This window comes from Schistocerca gregaria, chromosome 7 (assembly GCF_023897955.1).
Source record: "Schistocerca gregaria isolate iqSchGreg1 chromosome 7, iqSchGreg1.2, whole genome shotgun sequence".
Classification (NCBI taxonomy): Eukaryota; Metazoa; Arthropoda; class Insecta; order Orthoptera; family Acrididae; genus Schistocerca; species Schistocerca gregaria.
Window position 1 is genome coordinate 333816102 of NC_064926.1, and position 17163 is coordinate 333833264.

At 41.9% G+C, this 17163-nt stretch overlaps 1 protein-coding gene across 1 annotated transcript in view; it reads right to left on the reverse strand.

Moving 5' to 3' along the window:
* LOC126281314 (cytochrome P450 4C1-like) overlaps nucleotides 1–4239 on the reverse strand; it is a 146548-nt gene extending 142309 nt beyond the window's left edge. Inside the window, exon 1 of the mRNA XM_049980160.1 lies at nucleotides 4049–4239. Within this exon, the coding sequence (XP_049836117.1) occupies nucleotides 4049–4220 (172 nt within the window). The 5' untranslated portion in view covers nucleotides 4221–4239. The remainder of the gene's footprint in view (nucleotides 1–4048) is intronic.
* Nucleotides 4240–17163: the final 12924 nt, after the last annotated feature.

The following is a 17163-nucleotide window of genomic DNA, read 5'->3' on the forward strand; positions in this document are numbered from 1 at the left end:
CTTATTTGAACAATAGGGATCCTAGTTGGAAAGGACGAAGATAAAAAAAAACATTGTTTCTAACAAACTAAAATGTGTGTGGTCACGTTAATTACAAAATATGTTTTCGAATGTGACTTATGCGAACAGCAATTGCAAATGTGAGGACATGTAAACAGAAGGGAATACACAATAATATTCTGTTTCTGATCGGTGCGGTGAAATTTTGTAATTGTGATTTGGTTTTCATATGAGAGGACTGTTGACCGCTTTACAAAATAACTTAAAATATTGTTTCGGGTTTGATTCGAACCCGCTGTCTACGGAAATCACCTTGCAAAATTCAGCGGTCTACCACTCCAAAACCTGAACTATCGAATAACTTATGTGAGGAAGGGTAAAACGACAATTTTCTCGAAGAGATTAATTTCATCAAATGACGGTATCCTTTCCTGTAACAGTGTGAAAGCAGATCTCGGAAGTAAATTCACGTTAACTTCACAGTGCAACACGCTTTTAATTAGGTTAGTGATCTTGTTCGTCGACGTGGTGGCAATTTTACGGTACAGTACAGCCACATTTTACGCATCTTCTCATTCTCTCGATCTCTCAAAAATGTTAAGGAGCTTTTATGGATGTATTCGCACAGTATGGTACTATACACCATTTCCAAAAAGTAAATTCCAAAACAAGACATCATTGTGAATTAGCTTTATGACCGTAGGAGCAGCGAGTTAGCCAGTGACGTCATAGGCGTTTTAGGAGGCTTTCAAGTTACTTGACTTTCATTTACGTTTTTATAAAAGAATATTTAAATTCAAGAGGGAAAAAGCATGTTAGGTGCATAAATGGCCTCATTAACCATTACCACAACAGGAAGTTTAGTTGCAGAGAAATGACAATCCATAAAAAGGGTATCATAGGAGTTGGACAGAAGAATATCGTTTTATGGAATGTAGCAGCGAAGAACCCTTGGGAATAGAAGAGATACATCAATTCGTCTACGAAAGTAGAAAACACAAAAACGTTCAGGAGAAGGCAAGGACATTTATGAATGAAATAAATAGGAGGTTTACAGAAGCCAAGCTCAAATAATTGCAGGAAAAATCTGTTAGAAATGGTCATCGGGAAGTCTGATTCAGCATATAGGAAAGTCAAAAGAACCTTCATTAAAATTAAATCAAGGACCTCATCATTAATAGTGCAATGAGCATTCCACTGTAAAACGCAGAGGAGAGCGCGGGTAGGTGGAAAGAGTAAATTGGATGCCTCCTTGAGCGAAAGAAGAAGTCTGATGACGTGATAGAAGAGGAAAGGCGAGTCGGTGTGAGAAACAGGGAATCCAATGTTAGAGTGAAAGTTTAACACATCTTTAAACCCTTTCGATGAAATAAGAGAGAGTGATAGTTTTTTAGAAATTTCTAAAGTCATAGGGGAAGTGGCAAACAAACGACTGTTGAGGTTGTTGTGCAGAATCTGTAAGACTGGAGACATGGCATGAACCTGTCGGTACAATTTCATCCACACAGTCCCGAAGGTAGCAAAGACAGAAATTCGAGATGTGTTGTATAATCAGCTTAACGTCCCATGCGTCCAAGTTACTGGCAAGAATAAAATACAGAAGGACGCAAAAGAAAAACCGGAGTTCTTAGATGACGACTTCTTTAGTTTTCAGAAAAGTAAAGACACCAGAGAGGAATTTCTGTCGTTGCGATGAGCAACAGAAGCAATATTTAATGAAAACTTAACAGATTTGTAGGTTTTGCCGATGTATGAGAAGCGTTAGACAGTGTAAAGCCGGTTGGGGTGGCCGAGCTGTTCTAGGCACTACAGTCTGGAACCGCGCGACCTCGACGGGCGCAGGTTCGAATCCTGCCTCGGGCATGGATGTGTGCGATGTCCTTAGGTTGGTTATGTTTAAGTACTTCTATGTTCTAGGGGACTGATGACCTCAGAAGTTAAGTCCCATAGTGCGCAGAGACTTTTTGAACAGTGTAGAACGGTGAAAGATGTTCGAAGTTCTGATCAAAGTAGCAGTAAGGTATATGGAAAGACGAGTAGTATACAATTTGTACAAGTACTAAGAGAAGCAATACAATTGGAAAACAAGAACGAAATTTCCGTTTAGAAAGGATGTAAAACTGGGATGCAGTATTTTTCTTCTAGTGTTTAATCTCTACACCGAAGAAGCAATGACGGAAATAAAATGAGGTTGCAAGAGTGGAACTGAAATTCAGGGTGAAAGGCTGTGAGTAATAAGATTCGCCGATGACAATTCAATCCTCGGTGAAAGCGAGTAGGAAACCGCAGAAGCTGTTTATTTTAATGACAGTAAATCGAAGGACGACGAAAGCAATGAGGAGTAGCAGGAGTGAGAGAAGCGATGACCTTAAAATCAAAATAGGTGACTACGAAGGAGAGGAAGTTAAGGACTTCTGATACTCTGAAAACAAAATAACACATGTCAGACGAAGCAAGGAGAACATGAAAAGCAGATTACACGATCAAAGAGGCCATTCTTGGGCAAAATAAGTCTACTAGTATGTAATCTGAGGTTGACCTTTGTGAGATTGTTAAGGGTGAAGCTCTGCATTGTACGGACGTGAATCATGGGCGTTAAGAAAAATGTTGTTGTTGTTGTTGTTGTTGTGGTCTTCAGTCCTGAGACTGGTTTGATGCAGCTCTCCATGCTACTCTATCCTATGCAAGCTTCTTCATCTCTCAGTACCTACTGCAGCCTACATCGTTCTCAATCTGCTTAGTGTACTCATCTCTTGGTCTCCCTCTACGATTTTTACCCTCCACACTGCCCTCAAGTACTAAATAATTGGTGATCCCTTAATGACTCAGAACATGTCCTACCAACCGATCCCTTCTTCTAGTCAAGTTGTGCCACAACTCCTCTTCTCCCCAATTATATTTAATACCTCCTCATTAGTTATGTGATCTACCCATGTAATCTTCAGCATTCTTCTCTAGCACCAGCCCGCCCCCCCCCCCCCCCCCCCCGCATCTCGTGGTCGTGCGGTACCGTTCTCGCTTCCCACGACCGGCTTCCCGGGTTCGATTCCCGGCGGGGTCAGGGATTTTCTCTGCCTCGTGATGGCTGAGTGTTGTGTGATGTCCTTAGGTTAGTTAGGTTTAAGTAGTTCTAAGTTCTAGTGGACTGGTGACCTAAGATGTTAAGTCCCATAGTGTTCAGAGCCATTTGAGCCATTTTTTCTAGCACTACATTTCGAAAGCTTCTATTCTCTTCTTGTCTAAACTAATTATCGTCCACTTTTCACTTCCATACATGGCTACACTCCATACGAATACTTTCAGAAACGACTACCTAACACTTACATCAATACTCTACGTTAACAAATTTCTCTTCGTCAGAAACGCATTCCTTGCCTTTGGCAGTCTACATTTTACATCTTCTCTACTTCGACCATCATCAGTTATTTTGCTCCCCAAATAGCAACAGTCGTTTACTTCTTTAAGTGTCTCATGTCCTAATCTAATTCCCTCAGCATCACCCGACTTAATTCGACTACATTCCATTATCCTTGTTTTGCTTTTGTTGATGTTCATCTTATACCTTCCTTTCAAGACACTGTACATTCCGTTCAAAAAAAAAAAAAAAAAAAAAAAAAAAAAAAAATCGAAGCTTTTGAGATGTGATGTTACATTGAAGGATGTTGAAAATGAAAATTATGTGGGTTGATAAGATAAGGAATAAGGAGTTCTCCGCAGAATCCACGAGGTAGAAACGTATGGTAAACATTGACAAGAAGACTGTTGATAGGACACTTCTTTAAACATATAACCTCGATAGTACTAGAGGGAGCTGCACAGGATAAGAGCTGTAAAGAAAAATAAAGATTGGAATACATCCAACAAGTTACTGAGGACGTCGGGTGCAAGTGGTACTCTGAGATGAAGACAATGAAGGACTGGATTTCGCAGTGGACACATCAAACCGGTCAGGAGACTGATGATTACACAAAATCTCAAGTAGTTTTGCAGTTATAAGGTCACCAGCGTCAGGTGGATGGCGCAAACACCAGTGCTGCGCGTAACTGACCTTCGCGCTTAGTGATGACGAAAAGCCAGGCGGTCCCTACGATGGGCAGAGCCGGAGGACCCGGAAGGCAGCCCACGCTCCTCCATAGCCGCCAGTTGCGTGACACGTGCTGTACCAATGCCACCAGCAGCACCACGGCTACTCCGACAACCAGCAGATCCTGCGCATGCATCGCGAGCAGCGTCCGGAAAGACAATGGCGCGGCTCTCTAGCAGCCTACATATCTCCCTTCCCCCCCCCCCCCCCCCCCTTCTTCCTTATCGCAGGTCCGCCTAGCGCGAACACCGACAACAACCGCGGCGGGACTAGTGCGCGGTTACTGTCCTATACAGGGTGATACCGTGATGATGTTTTCAAGAGTTGTGGTGAAGGCTAAATGCATCAATAAAAGGTCAGGTAGTCTTGTCCGGAAACGACAGACGAGCAGAACACGGCAAGTACCATAACCCCATTTCCCAGAAACTTCGCTCGTCTTGCCCGTAGATATTTGACCGTTTCTGAAAGAACCATGGTCAAAATTTTCGACGTACTTTAAATGTCTTTTAGTCCGCAATAAGTTCAGTCGGAATGGTGACATAGTGGTTAGCGTCATGACCTCTCACTCTTTGCGTCCTGTGTTTGAAACCCGTTATTGCTTTTAGTTATTTTATTTCGTTTATATACCCACTAGCTTAGAGCCCACTACTTCGCTTGCGTGGACTATATGGTCAGGAGAGACGTTTTTCTTCTTGTTTTCATTTAATCGAATTTTTATGTTGTTCACAAATTGCAACATCTTCTAAGCTTTTCACGGTAATTAAGACCATAATCATATGCATGGTCTTTTCCGAATGTACTTCTGACCAAAAAGCCCAAACCTTATTTAATCTTGCTTTTTGCGTTGAAACGTCCCCTTAGAAAAATTATTGAATTAGTGTGCTGATAAACCTCTTACATTATTTGATTTTCAAACAGCTGAGCAGAACTTAGCATACTCAAGACATTTCGCTCTTTACCTATTCTGATCAACACTAAACTGACACACAATATTCTTAGCTCAACACAATCTGACTTTCAACAATCCCTACAAAAGAATGGCCCTGAATAACAATAACCTATACCTTTCATGAATCACTTACCTCACAAAGATCTTCGTTGCGCGAACTACTGCAGTACAGCGAGCGCCACTACTGCCAGCTAAATAAAGGATTCTAACTACTGAAGGCATTAACTACTGATAGGCATACTTAGCAAATGAAAGATTTTGATAGCGAACAAGCAATGTATTTACCTTAATAGTGTTCAAAAGTCATAATATATATAGCAGTTCATGGCATCCACTCTTACAAATTTACTGTCTCTGATGGACATACGTCCAGATCATCCGCTCTCAAAACTCCGCCATTTCTCTCCCCACATCCACCACTGCTGGTGGCTCACCTCCAACTGCGCAACGCTACGCGCTGTTAACAGCCAACTGACCAACACTACAACAGCATATACTCCAACAATGCAAACCAACCACTGCCTTCACACAGCACAGTCAGTGATTTTCATATAGAGCGCTACGTGGCGTTACCAACATAAAAACCTTAACAGCCTACTTGCAGCGTTCTTGTGGAGATATTCCCGTAGCGACTTTTATCACCTAAGTAATATTTCTTTGTAAATAACCATGAAGTAAAATATCAATTTTCATAAATATAAATATTTTTTGATGGAATGAAATATTTTCTTAAACATTTTCATGTCATATCGTACATCGTCATGGGTTGATTTTTCAGAAGCACTGAGACACGTATTTCTTTTATTTCCAAACCAGAGGTGAAATTCCAGTTGCCAGTAGCCTTAAAATTCTTTTGTATTTTTTTTTAGTAATTACTTATTGTCAAAAATAGGTTTGCCAGTTACTATACCTCTTTCGTGGTTTTATCTTCCAAAAATGGTTAAACACGTATTTTTTTATTTTCTGACAGAGAAAGTACCAGTGGGCGGGAATGATTAGTGAATCAGTCTGACCCTATTTCATCCCTTTAGGTTTGAATTTCGAAAAACAGTGATATTAGTATGCTCCATTTTTAACAGATAAGCCAAATACAAATGGTTCAAATGGTTCAAATGGCTCTGAGCACTATGGGACTTAATTTCATTGGTCATCAGTCGCCTAGAACTTAGAACTACTTAAACCTAACTAACCTAAGGACATCACACACATCCATGCCCGAGGCAGGATTCGAACCTGCGACCGAAGCAGTTGCGCGGTTCCGCACTGCGCGCATAGAACCGCTAGACCACCGCAGCCGGCCAAATACAAATATACATAGATTTAACTAAAAAAATTCTTCACAATGAAATATTTCCGTAAAAACTTTCATCCCCCATTTTACCCCCTCGGGCTTTAATGATAGACGTAGTTTTTATATTTTTAACTGAGTAGCCAAATTTAAATTTTCTTAGGTTTAGCTTTACAAATGCTTTTATAATAAAATATTTTCATAAAATAAAATATCATCCTCTATTTCACGCCCTTAGGGGTTCAGTTTTCACAAACACTGAAATATGTATTTTTTTATTTGTAACTGGAAAGCAAAATACCATTGTTTCTAAATGTAGCTGTAAAAACACTTCAGTAATTCTTTAATAATGATGAATTTTTTTCAAAAATTTTCACATGCTCTTTCACCACCGTGTAGCTATATTTCCAAAAATGCTGAGACAAGTATTTCTAAACTAGGAAAAACGTCCACTAAACATGGGCTCTAAAGTGCATATCTTAAAACCAATTAGCACTTGTTCATCTTTGCTACTGTGAAACACTTCTACTGAATAAGTGCCCATAGGTATTAAAGTATGCGTTCTAGAGTCCACATTTACTGGACCTTTTTTTCTTGTTTTAGTCCATACTGTCACCTCTGAAAGTTGCCTACTGTACAGTCTTAGCAAAGGCAGTAACAGTACATATATTCCATTAAAAAAAAAAAAGATATCGGAACGATTTTCGCTTATTACTTTCAACTTGTCCGCTTCATCCTTACCTGAAATTCATATATTTACCTTTCTTCACCATACGCAATATATCACGAAATCACCCTCTATAGTCTTGTGCATTGGACGGCATTGGGTTACCCGTTAAACATTAAAATTACAACTCTATTAAGGCAGATCGCCAAAACGACAAATTCACTTTAAGTCTATTACAAACGCAAACGAGCAGATAGCAATAACGATATCTACGCTCTGTATACAAGGAAATGTTACCCAGTGCTTTTTGAATTAGAAATCGCATATGAATATTATTTATGAGAAGATCGTTTTGTGCCTCGTAGAAGAAGGAGAAACGTTTTACAGGCACTGTCACATTGGGTAGCGGAATGATCGGCTCCTATGGAGGCTGTGCTTTCATAGGTCCGCACTAGTGCTGCTCTTGTTACTCTGGAGAGTATGATTGTCACATTAATGTGGAATCTGTGGTTTCAGGAGTCCGATACTGAACACCATTTAGGTTCTCAAGGACCCCATACTACTAACACGTAACAGACTTATGTTTGTCATGGTATTGCAGTGCCTGTGTTTTTTCCGAATTACGATGCAATGGTCCTTCGGACATGTATGCGTGACTGAAGGGACAGGCACTGCCGCGACTACAACCGTTATGAAGTACATGAGATATATTCTGAGTTGACCCTCCAGGGCAGCCGAGAGCGATAACGCGCTGCTTCCTGGACCGGTTAGGAGCCGGTCCCGGATCGAATCCGCCCGGCGGATTAAAGACGAGGGATGATATGCCGGCCAGCCTGGATGTGGTTTTTAGGCGGTTTTCCACATCCCGCTAGGTGAATACCGGGCTGATCCCCATACTCCACCTCAGTTAAAGGGCTCATAGACATCTGAACACATTCGCACTATTCCATGGGTTATACTCGACGCATACAATTGGGTACACTAATTCCGTCCCGGGGGGTACGGGGTGGCGGCAGGTAGGGCATCCGGCCACCCCTTAAACATTAACATGCCAAATCCGATTAACGATGGCTGACCTGGCGTAACTGCGGGACAAGGCTCAAGCGATAGATAGATAGATTTGCAGTTAAGGATATGGACAACCATCAGCATTATAAGGGGATGATGACAATTAAAACTTGTGCTAGACCGTGACAAGGACGAGGATTTTCCGTTTAGCGTGCTCCATTGCCTTACCATTAGGATATCCAAGCACGTTCAGACACAAGCTTCCACATGTTCAGCCGTGTGTCTACAACCTGCACTCGTACATCCATTATGCATACTCCTGTACAGGATCTGGCTGTGAGCAATGCTCGTATAGCTTAATGATAAGGCCTCCGCTCGCCATAAGCGGGAAATCAGCCACCAATTTTCATTGTCGTCATTCCATTATACAGCTGATGGTTGTCCATATTCGCAACTGCGAATACGTTTCGTGGCTTTATTGTTTGTTCGGCCGTACAGCATTGTAGTACAGCTATGTCATGAGTCTTGAGTCAGGAAATAAGTTTGTTACCACCGACACCAATATACACATGGACGCTTTGGAGACGTCAGGAGTACTACCAATGTTGCACCTTCCCTTTAAGTGCCCAACGATAACGATGAATAAGTAACTGGCACCAGTACACGTTCCTAGACTAGACCCCATTCTGCTAGCAGCAAAACATGACCACGTAAAGAGTTTCTGTGGAGGGCGAAAGTGGCCTTATTGCATTCGTCATCATCATACGGGACCAGCACCTGGCGTGATCACATAGGTTCCCATTGAGTATACAACACTGTTACTTCTGGTTCGCATAGCCGCTAATTTGAACATCAAGCGTTACGTTTCTAGGAGACGCCGGCGTCTGTTCCCTATTTTCAGGATCTTTGTGAGATTTTACGAGAGCGAAAAGCAAGACCTCTTTTGCGGGTTCTGTTCAAAATGGCTCTGAGCACTATGGGACCTAACTTCTGAGCTCATCAGTCCCCTAGAACTTAGAACTACTTAAACCTAACCAACCTAAGGACATCATACACATCCATGCCCGAGGCAGGATCCGAAACTGCGACCATAACGGTGGCGCGGTTCCAGACTGTAGCGAGTAGAACCGCTCGGCCACTCTGGTCGGCGTGGGTTCTGTTCTGACCAATCTTGATACACAAGTGTTTGAGTTTTCTATTCATATCATTTAACGACTTCTGCTATCTCTCTTAGTGCAATAAAGCTGACTTCTATTGTTGTATATAGCTCTTTCATCTGGGACTTACATCTACATGATTACTCTGCAATTCACATTTAAGTGCTTGGCAGAGGGTTCATCGAACAACAATCATACTATCTCTCTACCATTCCACTCCCGAACAGCGCGCGGGAAAAACCAACACCTAAACCTTTTTGTTCGAGCTCTGATTACTCTTATTTTATTTTGATGATCAACAAAATATTTTCGTATTTGGAAGAGAAAGATGGTGACTGAAATTTCGTAAATCTCGCCGCGACGAAAAAGTCTTTGCTTTAACGACTTCCATCCCAACTCGCGTATCATATCTGCCACACTCTCTCCCCTATTACGTAATAATACAAAACGAGCTGCCCTTTTTTGCACCCTTTCGATGTCCTCCGTCAATCCCACCTGGTAAGGATCCCACACCGCGCAGCAATATTCTAACAGAGGACGAACGAGTGTAGTGTAAGCTGTCTCTTTAGTGGACTTGTTGCATCTTCTAAGTGTCCTGCCAATGAAACGCAACCTTTGGCTCGCCTTCCCGACAATATTATCTATGTGGTCCTTCCAACTGAAGTTGTTCGTAATTTTAACACCCACGTACTTAGTTGAATTGACAGCCTTGAGAATTGTACTATTTATCGAGTAATCGAATTCCAACGGATTTCTTTTGAAACTCATGTGGATCATCTCACACTTTCCGTTATTTAGCGTCAACTGCTACCTGACACACCATACAGCAATCTTTTCTAAATCGCTTTGCAACTGATACTGGTCTTCGGATGACCTTACTAGACGGTAAATTACAGCATCATCTGCGAACAATCTAAGAGAACTGCTCAGATTGTCACCCAGGTCATTTATATAGATCAGGAACAGCAGAGGTCCCAGGACACTTCCCTGGGGAACACCTGATATCACTTCAGTTTTACTCGATGATTTGCCATCTATTACTACGAACTGCGACCTTCCTGACAGGAAATCACGAATCCAGTCGCACAACTGAGACGATTCCTCATAAGCCCGCAACTTGATTAGAAGTCGCTTGTGAGGAACGGTGTCAAAAGCTTTCCGAAAATCTAGAAATACGGAATCAACTTGAGATCCCCTGTCGATAGCGGCCATTACTTCGTGCGAATAAAGAGCTAGCTGCGTTGCACAAGAGCGATGTTTTCTGAAGCCATGCTGATTACGTGTCAATAGATCGTTCCCTTCGAGGTGATTCATAATGTTTGAATACAGTATATGCTCCAAAACCCTACTGCAAACCGACGTCAATGATATAGGTTTGTAGTTCGATGGATTACTCCTACTACCCTTCTTAAACACTCGTGAAACGTGCGCAATTTTCCGATCTGTAGGTACAGAGCGGTTGTATATGAGTGCTAAGTAGGGATCTATTGTATCAGCATAATCTGAAAGGAACCTAATCGGTATACAATCTGGACCTGGAGACTTGCCCGTATCAAGCGATTTGAGTTGCTTCGCAACCCCTAAGGTATCTACTTCTAAGAAACTCATGCTAGCAGCTGTTCATGTTTCAAATTCTGGAATATTCCATTCGTCTTCCCTGGTGAAGGAATTTCGGAAAACTGCGTTCAATAACTTCGCTTTAGCGGCACAGAGAAAAGGATGTAGCTCTAATGTGTTTTTAGCAGGAAAGAACAATTTTCTTCACGTACATCATTCTGGTATCATCCAGAGATAACAGTCGCAACATATCGATACCAGAGAGGTTCGCGAGGTCTCGCTGCGGTTCACAAAGCCGTAGGGCAGGGGTTTTTGAACACCACAACTTCCCTCTCAGCACAGCAGCGTTCTCGCACCAGAGGTCAATGTAGAGCCGAACACAGAACCACTTTGACCTAGTTCGCGAGCTCATCTGAGAGAGTCAACATCATAATGTAGGAGCAAGAGTTGTTAAAGCTCATGATGAACTCATACTCTAGTAAATGTTGAACCTGTATCTCAAGAGAACAGTTTGTTAATTAGTGCATGAAATGATGCTTTGATAGTCAATAACAGCTGTAAATTAACCAGTGCTCCTGTAGGAAAGAAGTGTGTCGAAGTTATGTAAATCTTTTATTCATTATGGTAATAAAGTGAAGTAATATCTCATGAGTTACGGTTTCTATGTGTCACCTCACCGAACAATCAAACAACGCACAGTTCTGGCCGGACGATTGCAGGTTAGGGGTCATAAAAATCAGCAACTGAAAGTGTAGTGCAAAAAGCAACAATAAAACAGTAATGATAACTAGAAACCTTTTGCACCCATCACGTAATCTCAAAGATAGTGTGACTCCATATTATGAATAATATTACTCTAGACACTTCTTTAACTTCCATACAAGTATGTAAAACTTTGCAACAATAGCTTAGTAACAATTGTATGACTTTAAAATCTTTCCTTAAAAATCATGAAGCTTTCACTCATAAATTAGTTGGTATTCCGTCAAGACAAATTTGTAACCACGTTCGCTGTGCTATACTCACGGAGTCCAAATTTATTTTATTCACTGTTGACTACCCTGCGAACAACTGATCAGTAAACTTTCATGTGAATAACATATGGGCCGAGCGGTTCTAGGCACTACAGTCCGGAACCGTGCGACCCCTACGGCCGCCTGTTCGTGTCCTGCCTCGGGCATGGATATGTGTGATACCCTTAGGTTAATTAGGTTTAAATGGTTCTAAGTTCTAGGGGACTGATGACCTCGGAACTTAACTCCCATAGTGTTCAGAGCCAATAACGCCGGCCGGAGTGGCCGTGCGGTTCTAGGCGCTACAGTCTGGAGCCGAGCGGCCGCTACGGTCGCAGGTTCGAATCCTGCCTCGGGCATGGATGTGTGTGATGTCCTTAGGTTAGTTAGGTTTAATTAGTTCTAATTTCTAGGCGACTGATGACCTCAGAAGTTAAATCGCATAGTGCTCAGAGCCATTTAAGCCAGCCAATAACAAATGTTTATTCCTAAGCAAGGATTTTACAAAGTGTTCTGATTTCCTTGCAACTGCAAAGAGAATTCCAGTAGGTCAGCATAAAAGATACAGAACTGGTGTCGCTATACATTTCCAGACGCGCTCACAGCCACGTATCTCTTCCTATTATCCTCTTAAGTGTGGCAACTATGTTGGTTCTGTACTGACAACCACACACCGACAACCACAAGCCTCTTCCTCTTATCCTATTAAGTATGGCAATTATGTTGCATCTGCTGAGATCTCACATGTGGCTCCATGACTCAGTTCTTGATCCACCTCGTGTGTAGCATGAGACATGGAGTTAGTGTTAGTGCGGTTGGAGCTTATAGCATCTCAACGGCGAGCCATGTTCTGCAGCCACAACTGCGTGGGAGACTTACTGCTTAAAATAAGAGAAGATGGTTCAAATATATAAACACGAATGTAGTAAGCAGCAGCAATTTTTTCTGTGCGTGTTGAAGAAGCTAGACATCATCAATAGCTGGTTGTACAATGCTCCAGGAAATATTAAATCATTTCGTGGTCTCTCAAATTTGCTAAACAACTCGCTGCATATGCCGTGAAGTGAATTCACTTAACAATACCGATTGCATCATTTTAACCTCCTGCGTTGCGGGATGCGCCCTTATAATACAATGAATAAAAGTATTCGTTGTGAAGAGTTGAAAAAAGTGTATGGTATTTGGCGTCGTTTATGTCCAGGGAGTGGCCACATACCATATTAGTGTTTTAATATTTCCCGAAAATTGACTTAACTTGAGCTGGCTAAAAACAACCATCCTCAACATTATGTGGCTACCTTTTACTAAATGCACTGAAGCGCCAAAAAGACTGATATAGGCATGCGTATTCAAATACACAGATATGTAAACAGGCAGAATACGGTGCTGAAGACGGCAACGCCTATATAAGACAAGGGTCTGGCGCAGTTGTTAGATCGGTTACTGCAGAATATCAAGATTTATGTGAGTCTGAACGTGGTGTTATAGTCGGCGCACGAGCGATGTGACACAGCGTCTCCGAAGTAATGATGAAGCGAGGATTTTCCCGTACAACCGTTTCACGAGTGTACCGTGAATATCAAGAATCAGGTAAAACATCAAATCTCCGACATCGCTGCGGCCGGAAAAAGCTCCTCCAAGAACGGGACCATCGACGACTAAAGAGAATCGTTCAACGTTACAGGAGTTCAAGATTGCTGCAAATTTCAATACTCGAGCCATCAATAAAAGTCAGCGTGCGAACCATTCAATGAAACGTCATCGATATGGGCTTTCGGAGCCGGAGGCCCACTCGTGTGTCCTTGATGACTGCACGACACAAAGCTTTACGCCTCGCCTCAGCCCGTCAACACCGACATTGGACTGTTGATGACTGGAAACGTATTGCCTGGTCGGACGAGTCTAGTATCAATTTCTATCGAGCGGGTGGACGTGTGCAGGCATGGAGATAACCTCATGAATCCATGGACCCTGCATGTCAGTAGAGGCTATGTAATAGTAAGGGGCGTGTGCAATTGAAGTAATAGGAAACCCCCTGATACGTCTAGATACAGCTGTGGCAGGTGACATTTACGTAAGCATCCTGTCTGGTCACCTGCATGCATTCGTGTCCATTGTGCATTCCGACGGACTTGGGCAATTCCAGCAGGGCAATGCGGCGCCCCACTCTTCTGAGTTTTAACACTTGCGCTGGCCACCATAATCCCCAGACGTGAACATTATTGAGAATATCTGTGATGCCTTGCAGCGTGCTGATTTATGCACAGCCCTACAGGATTCATGGTGTTAAATCACTCCAGCAGTACTTCAGACATTAGTCGACTCCATGCCACGTAATGTTGCGGCACTTCTGCGTGCTCGCGGGGGTCCTACACGATATTAGGCAGGTGTATCAGTTAATTTGGCTCTTCAGTGTAAATGGTTTACTCCACACGTTCTTATATGCTGTAAATGCAACGACATACTGACATGTTATCTGTTTCTTCCACAACGTATCGGTATTTTGTAACAGTAATTTAAAGTTCTGTTTCCTCGTATTGTCCAATAAAAATGAAGAAACACAGAAAGAGTGCCTAGATCTTACTTCTATGAGGGCATACAACTCACTGATGTTGCCCAACATGCACTTTGTCCTTATATAGCCATTAATCTTTCGTTGGAAATACGAAAAATGCATTTATTGTAACTATTTCTACTGAATATACGAAGCTTGGACCTTGCCACTGGTGGGATGGGGGATGAGGGGTGGGGGGGGGGGGGGGGGCGGGTGTGGGTTTTCATGCCTCAGAGATGCAAATATACAAATAGCTCTACCGTAAGTGCAATCACAACGGATGGGTATCTGATGAGAGGCCAAACAAACAGGGGGTTCCTGAAGGTCAGCACCTTTTCAGTAGCTGTAGGGCCAACAGTCTGGATGATGACTAATCTTGCCCTGTAACATCAACCAAAACGGTCTGTTGCTGTGCTGGTACTGCAATAAGTGAAAGCAAGGGGAAACTACAGCTGTAATTTTTCCCGAGGGCATACAGCTCTACTGTATGGTTAAATAATACTATCTTCTTGTGTAAAATATTCAGGAGGTAAAAAAGTCGCCCATTCGGATCCCCAGTTGGGGACTACTCAGGAGAACGTCGTTTTCAGGAGATACACAACTGGCGTTCTACGGATTAGGTAGGTTACAAAATTTAAAAAGGAAATTAGATAGGTTGAAGTTACATATAGTGAGAACTAGTGCGGTTTGGTGGCAGGAGGAACAGGATTCCTGGTCACCTGAATTCAGGATTACAAATACAAAATCGAACGGCTACTGCAGGAGTAGGGTTCATAACGTATTTAAAAAAAAGGAACGTTGATAAGCTACGATGAACAACAGAATGAACTCATTAGTGTACCCAAGATAGACACGAAGCCCACAACTATCAAAGTAGTACAAATCTATATGCCAACTAGTTAAACAGATGAGGAAGAGATTGAAGAAATATGCGATGAGGCAAAAGAAATTATTCAGCTAGTTAAGGGAGACGAAAATTTAATAGTCATGGGAGACTGGAATTCGATAGAAAGAAAAGGAAGAGAAGAAAAAGTACTAGGTGAACAAGGACTGGAGAGAACGAATGAAAGAGGAAGCCGCCTGGTATAATTTTGCACAGAACATAATTGAATCATAGCTAACACTTGGTTTAAGAATTATGAGAGAAGGTTGCATACGTGAAAGAGACCTGGAGACACCGGCAGGATTCATATTGTTATATAATGGTAAGACAGAGATTTCGGAATCAGGTTTTAAATTCTAAGGCATTTCCAGGGGATGATGTGGACTCTCACCACAATTTATGGGTTATGAACTGTGCATTAAAACTGAAGTAACTGCAAAATGTAGAATTCTGACCACAATTAATTAGTTATAAACTGTAGATTAAAACGGAAGAAACTGCAAAATGGTAGGAATTTTAGGAGATGGGACCTGGATAACCTAAAAGATCCAGAGGTTTTAGAGAGTTTCAACCGGAGCATTAGGAAACGATTGACAAGAATAGGGAAAGGAATAAGTAGTTTTGACGTAAGAAATAGTTAAGGCAGCTGAGGATCAAGTTGATAAAAAGACGAGAGCTATTAAAAATCCTTGGGTAACAAAAGAAATATTGATTTTAATTCATGAACGGAGAAAATATAAAAATGCAGTAAATGAAACAGGCGAAAGGGAATACAAACATCTAAAAAAATGAGATTGGAAGGAAGTGCAAAATGGCTAGAGAACAAATGTAAGGTAGTAGAAGCATATATAATTATGGGTAAGATACATGGGGCTTAGATGAAAACTAAAGAGACCTTTGGAGAAAGGAGAACCACCTGTATGTATACCAAGAGCTGGGATGCAGCACCAATCCTAAGCAAAGAAAGGAAAACAGAAGGTGGAGCGAGTATACGTAAGGTTTATACAAGGGACATGTCCTTGAGGGCAGTGTTATGGAAATGGAAACGGACGGAGATGAAGGTGTGTTGGGAGATTTGATATTGCGTAAAGAATTTGACAGGGCGCTCAAAGACCAAGTCGAAACAGGCCCCTGGAGTGGAAAACATTCCGTTAGAACTACTGATAGCCTTGGGAGAGCCAGTCATGACAAAACTCTTCTGTCTGGTGAGCAAGATGTAGGAGACAGGTCAAATACCCTAGACTTCAGAAGAACGTAATAGTTGCAACTCCTAAGAAAGCAGGTGCTGATAAGTGCGAAAATTACTGATCTGTTAGTTTAATAAGTACTGACACGTTTCTTTACAGAAGGATGGAAAAACTGCTAGAAGCCGACTTCGGGTGAGATCAGTTTGGATTCCGGAGTAATGTAGGATCACGCGAGGCAATACCGACCCTATGATTTCTCGTAGAACATGGGTTAAGTAAAGGCAAACCTACGTTTATAGTATTTGTAGACTTAGAGAAAGCTTTTGACAATGTCGACAGGAATATTCGCCTTCAAATTCTAAAGGTGGCAGGGGCAAAATACAGGGAGCGAAGGGCTGTTTACAGTTTGTACAGAAGTCAGATGGCAGTTATAAAAGTCGAAAGGCTTGAAAGAACAGCAGTGGTTGACAAGGGATTTTAGCTTGTCCCCGATCTTATACAATCTGTACATTGAGCAAGCTCTAAAGCAAACAAAAGAAAATTTTTGAGTAGGAATTAAAGTTCAGAGAGGAGAAAAAACAAGTTCGAGTTTCACCGATGACATTGTTATTCTGTCAGAGATAGCAAAAGACTTGGAAGAGCAGTTGAACGAAAGGTACAGTGTCTTGAAAGGGGGATATAAGATGAACATCAACAGGAGAAAAACCAGGCTAATGGAAAGTAGTCGAATTAAATCAGATGATACTGAGAGAATTAGATTAGGAAACGAGACATTTAAAGTAGTAGATAGGTTTGGATACTTGGGCAGCAAAGTAA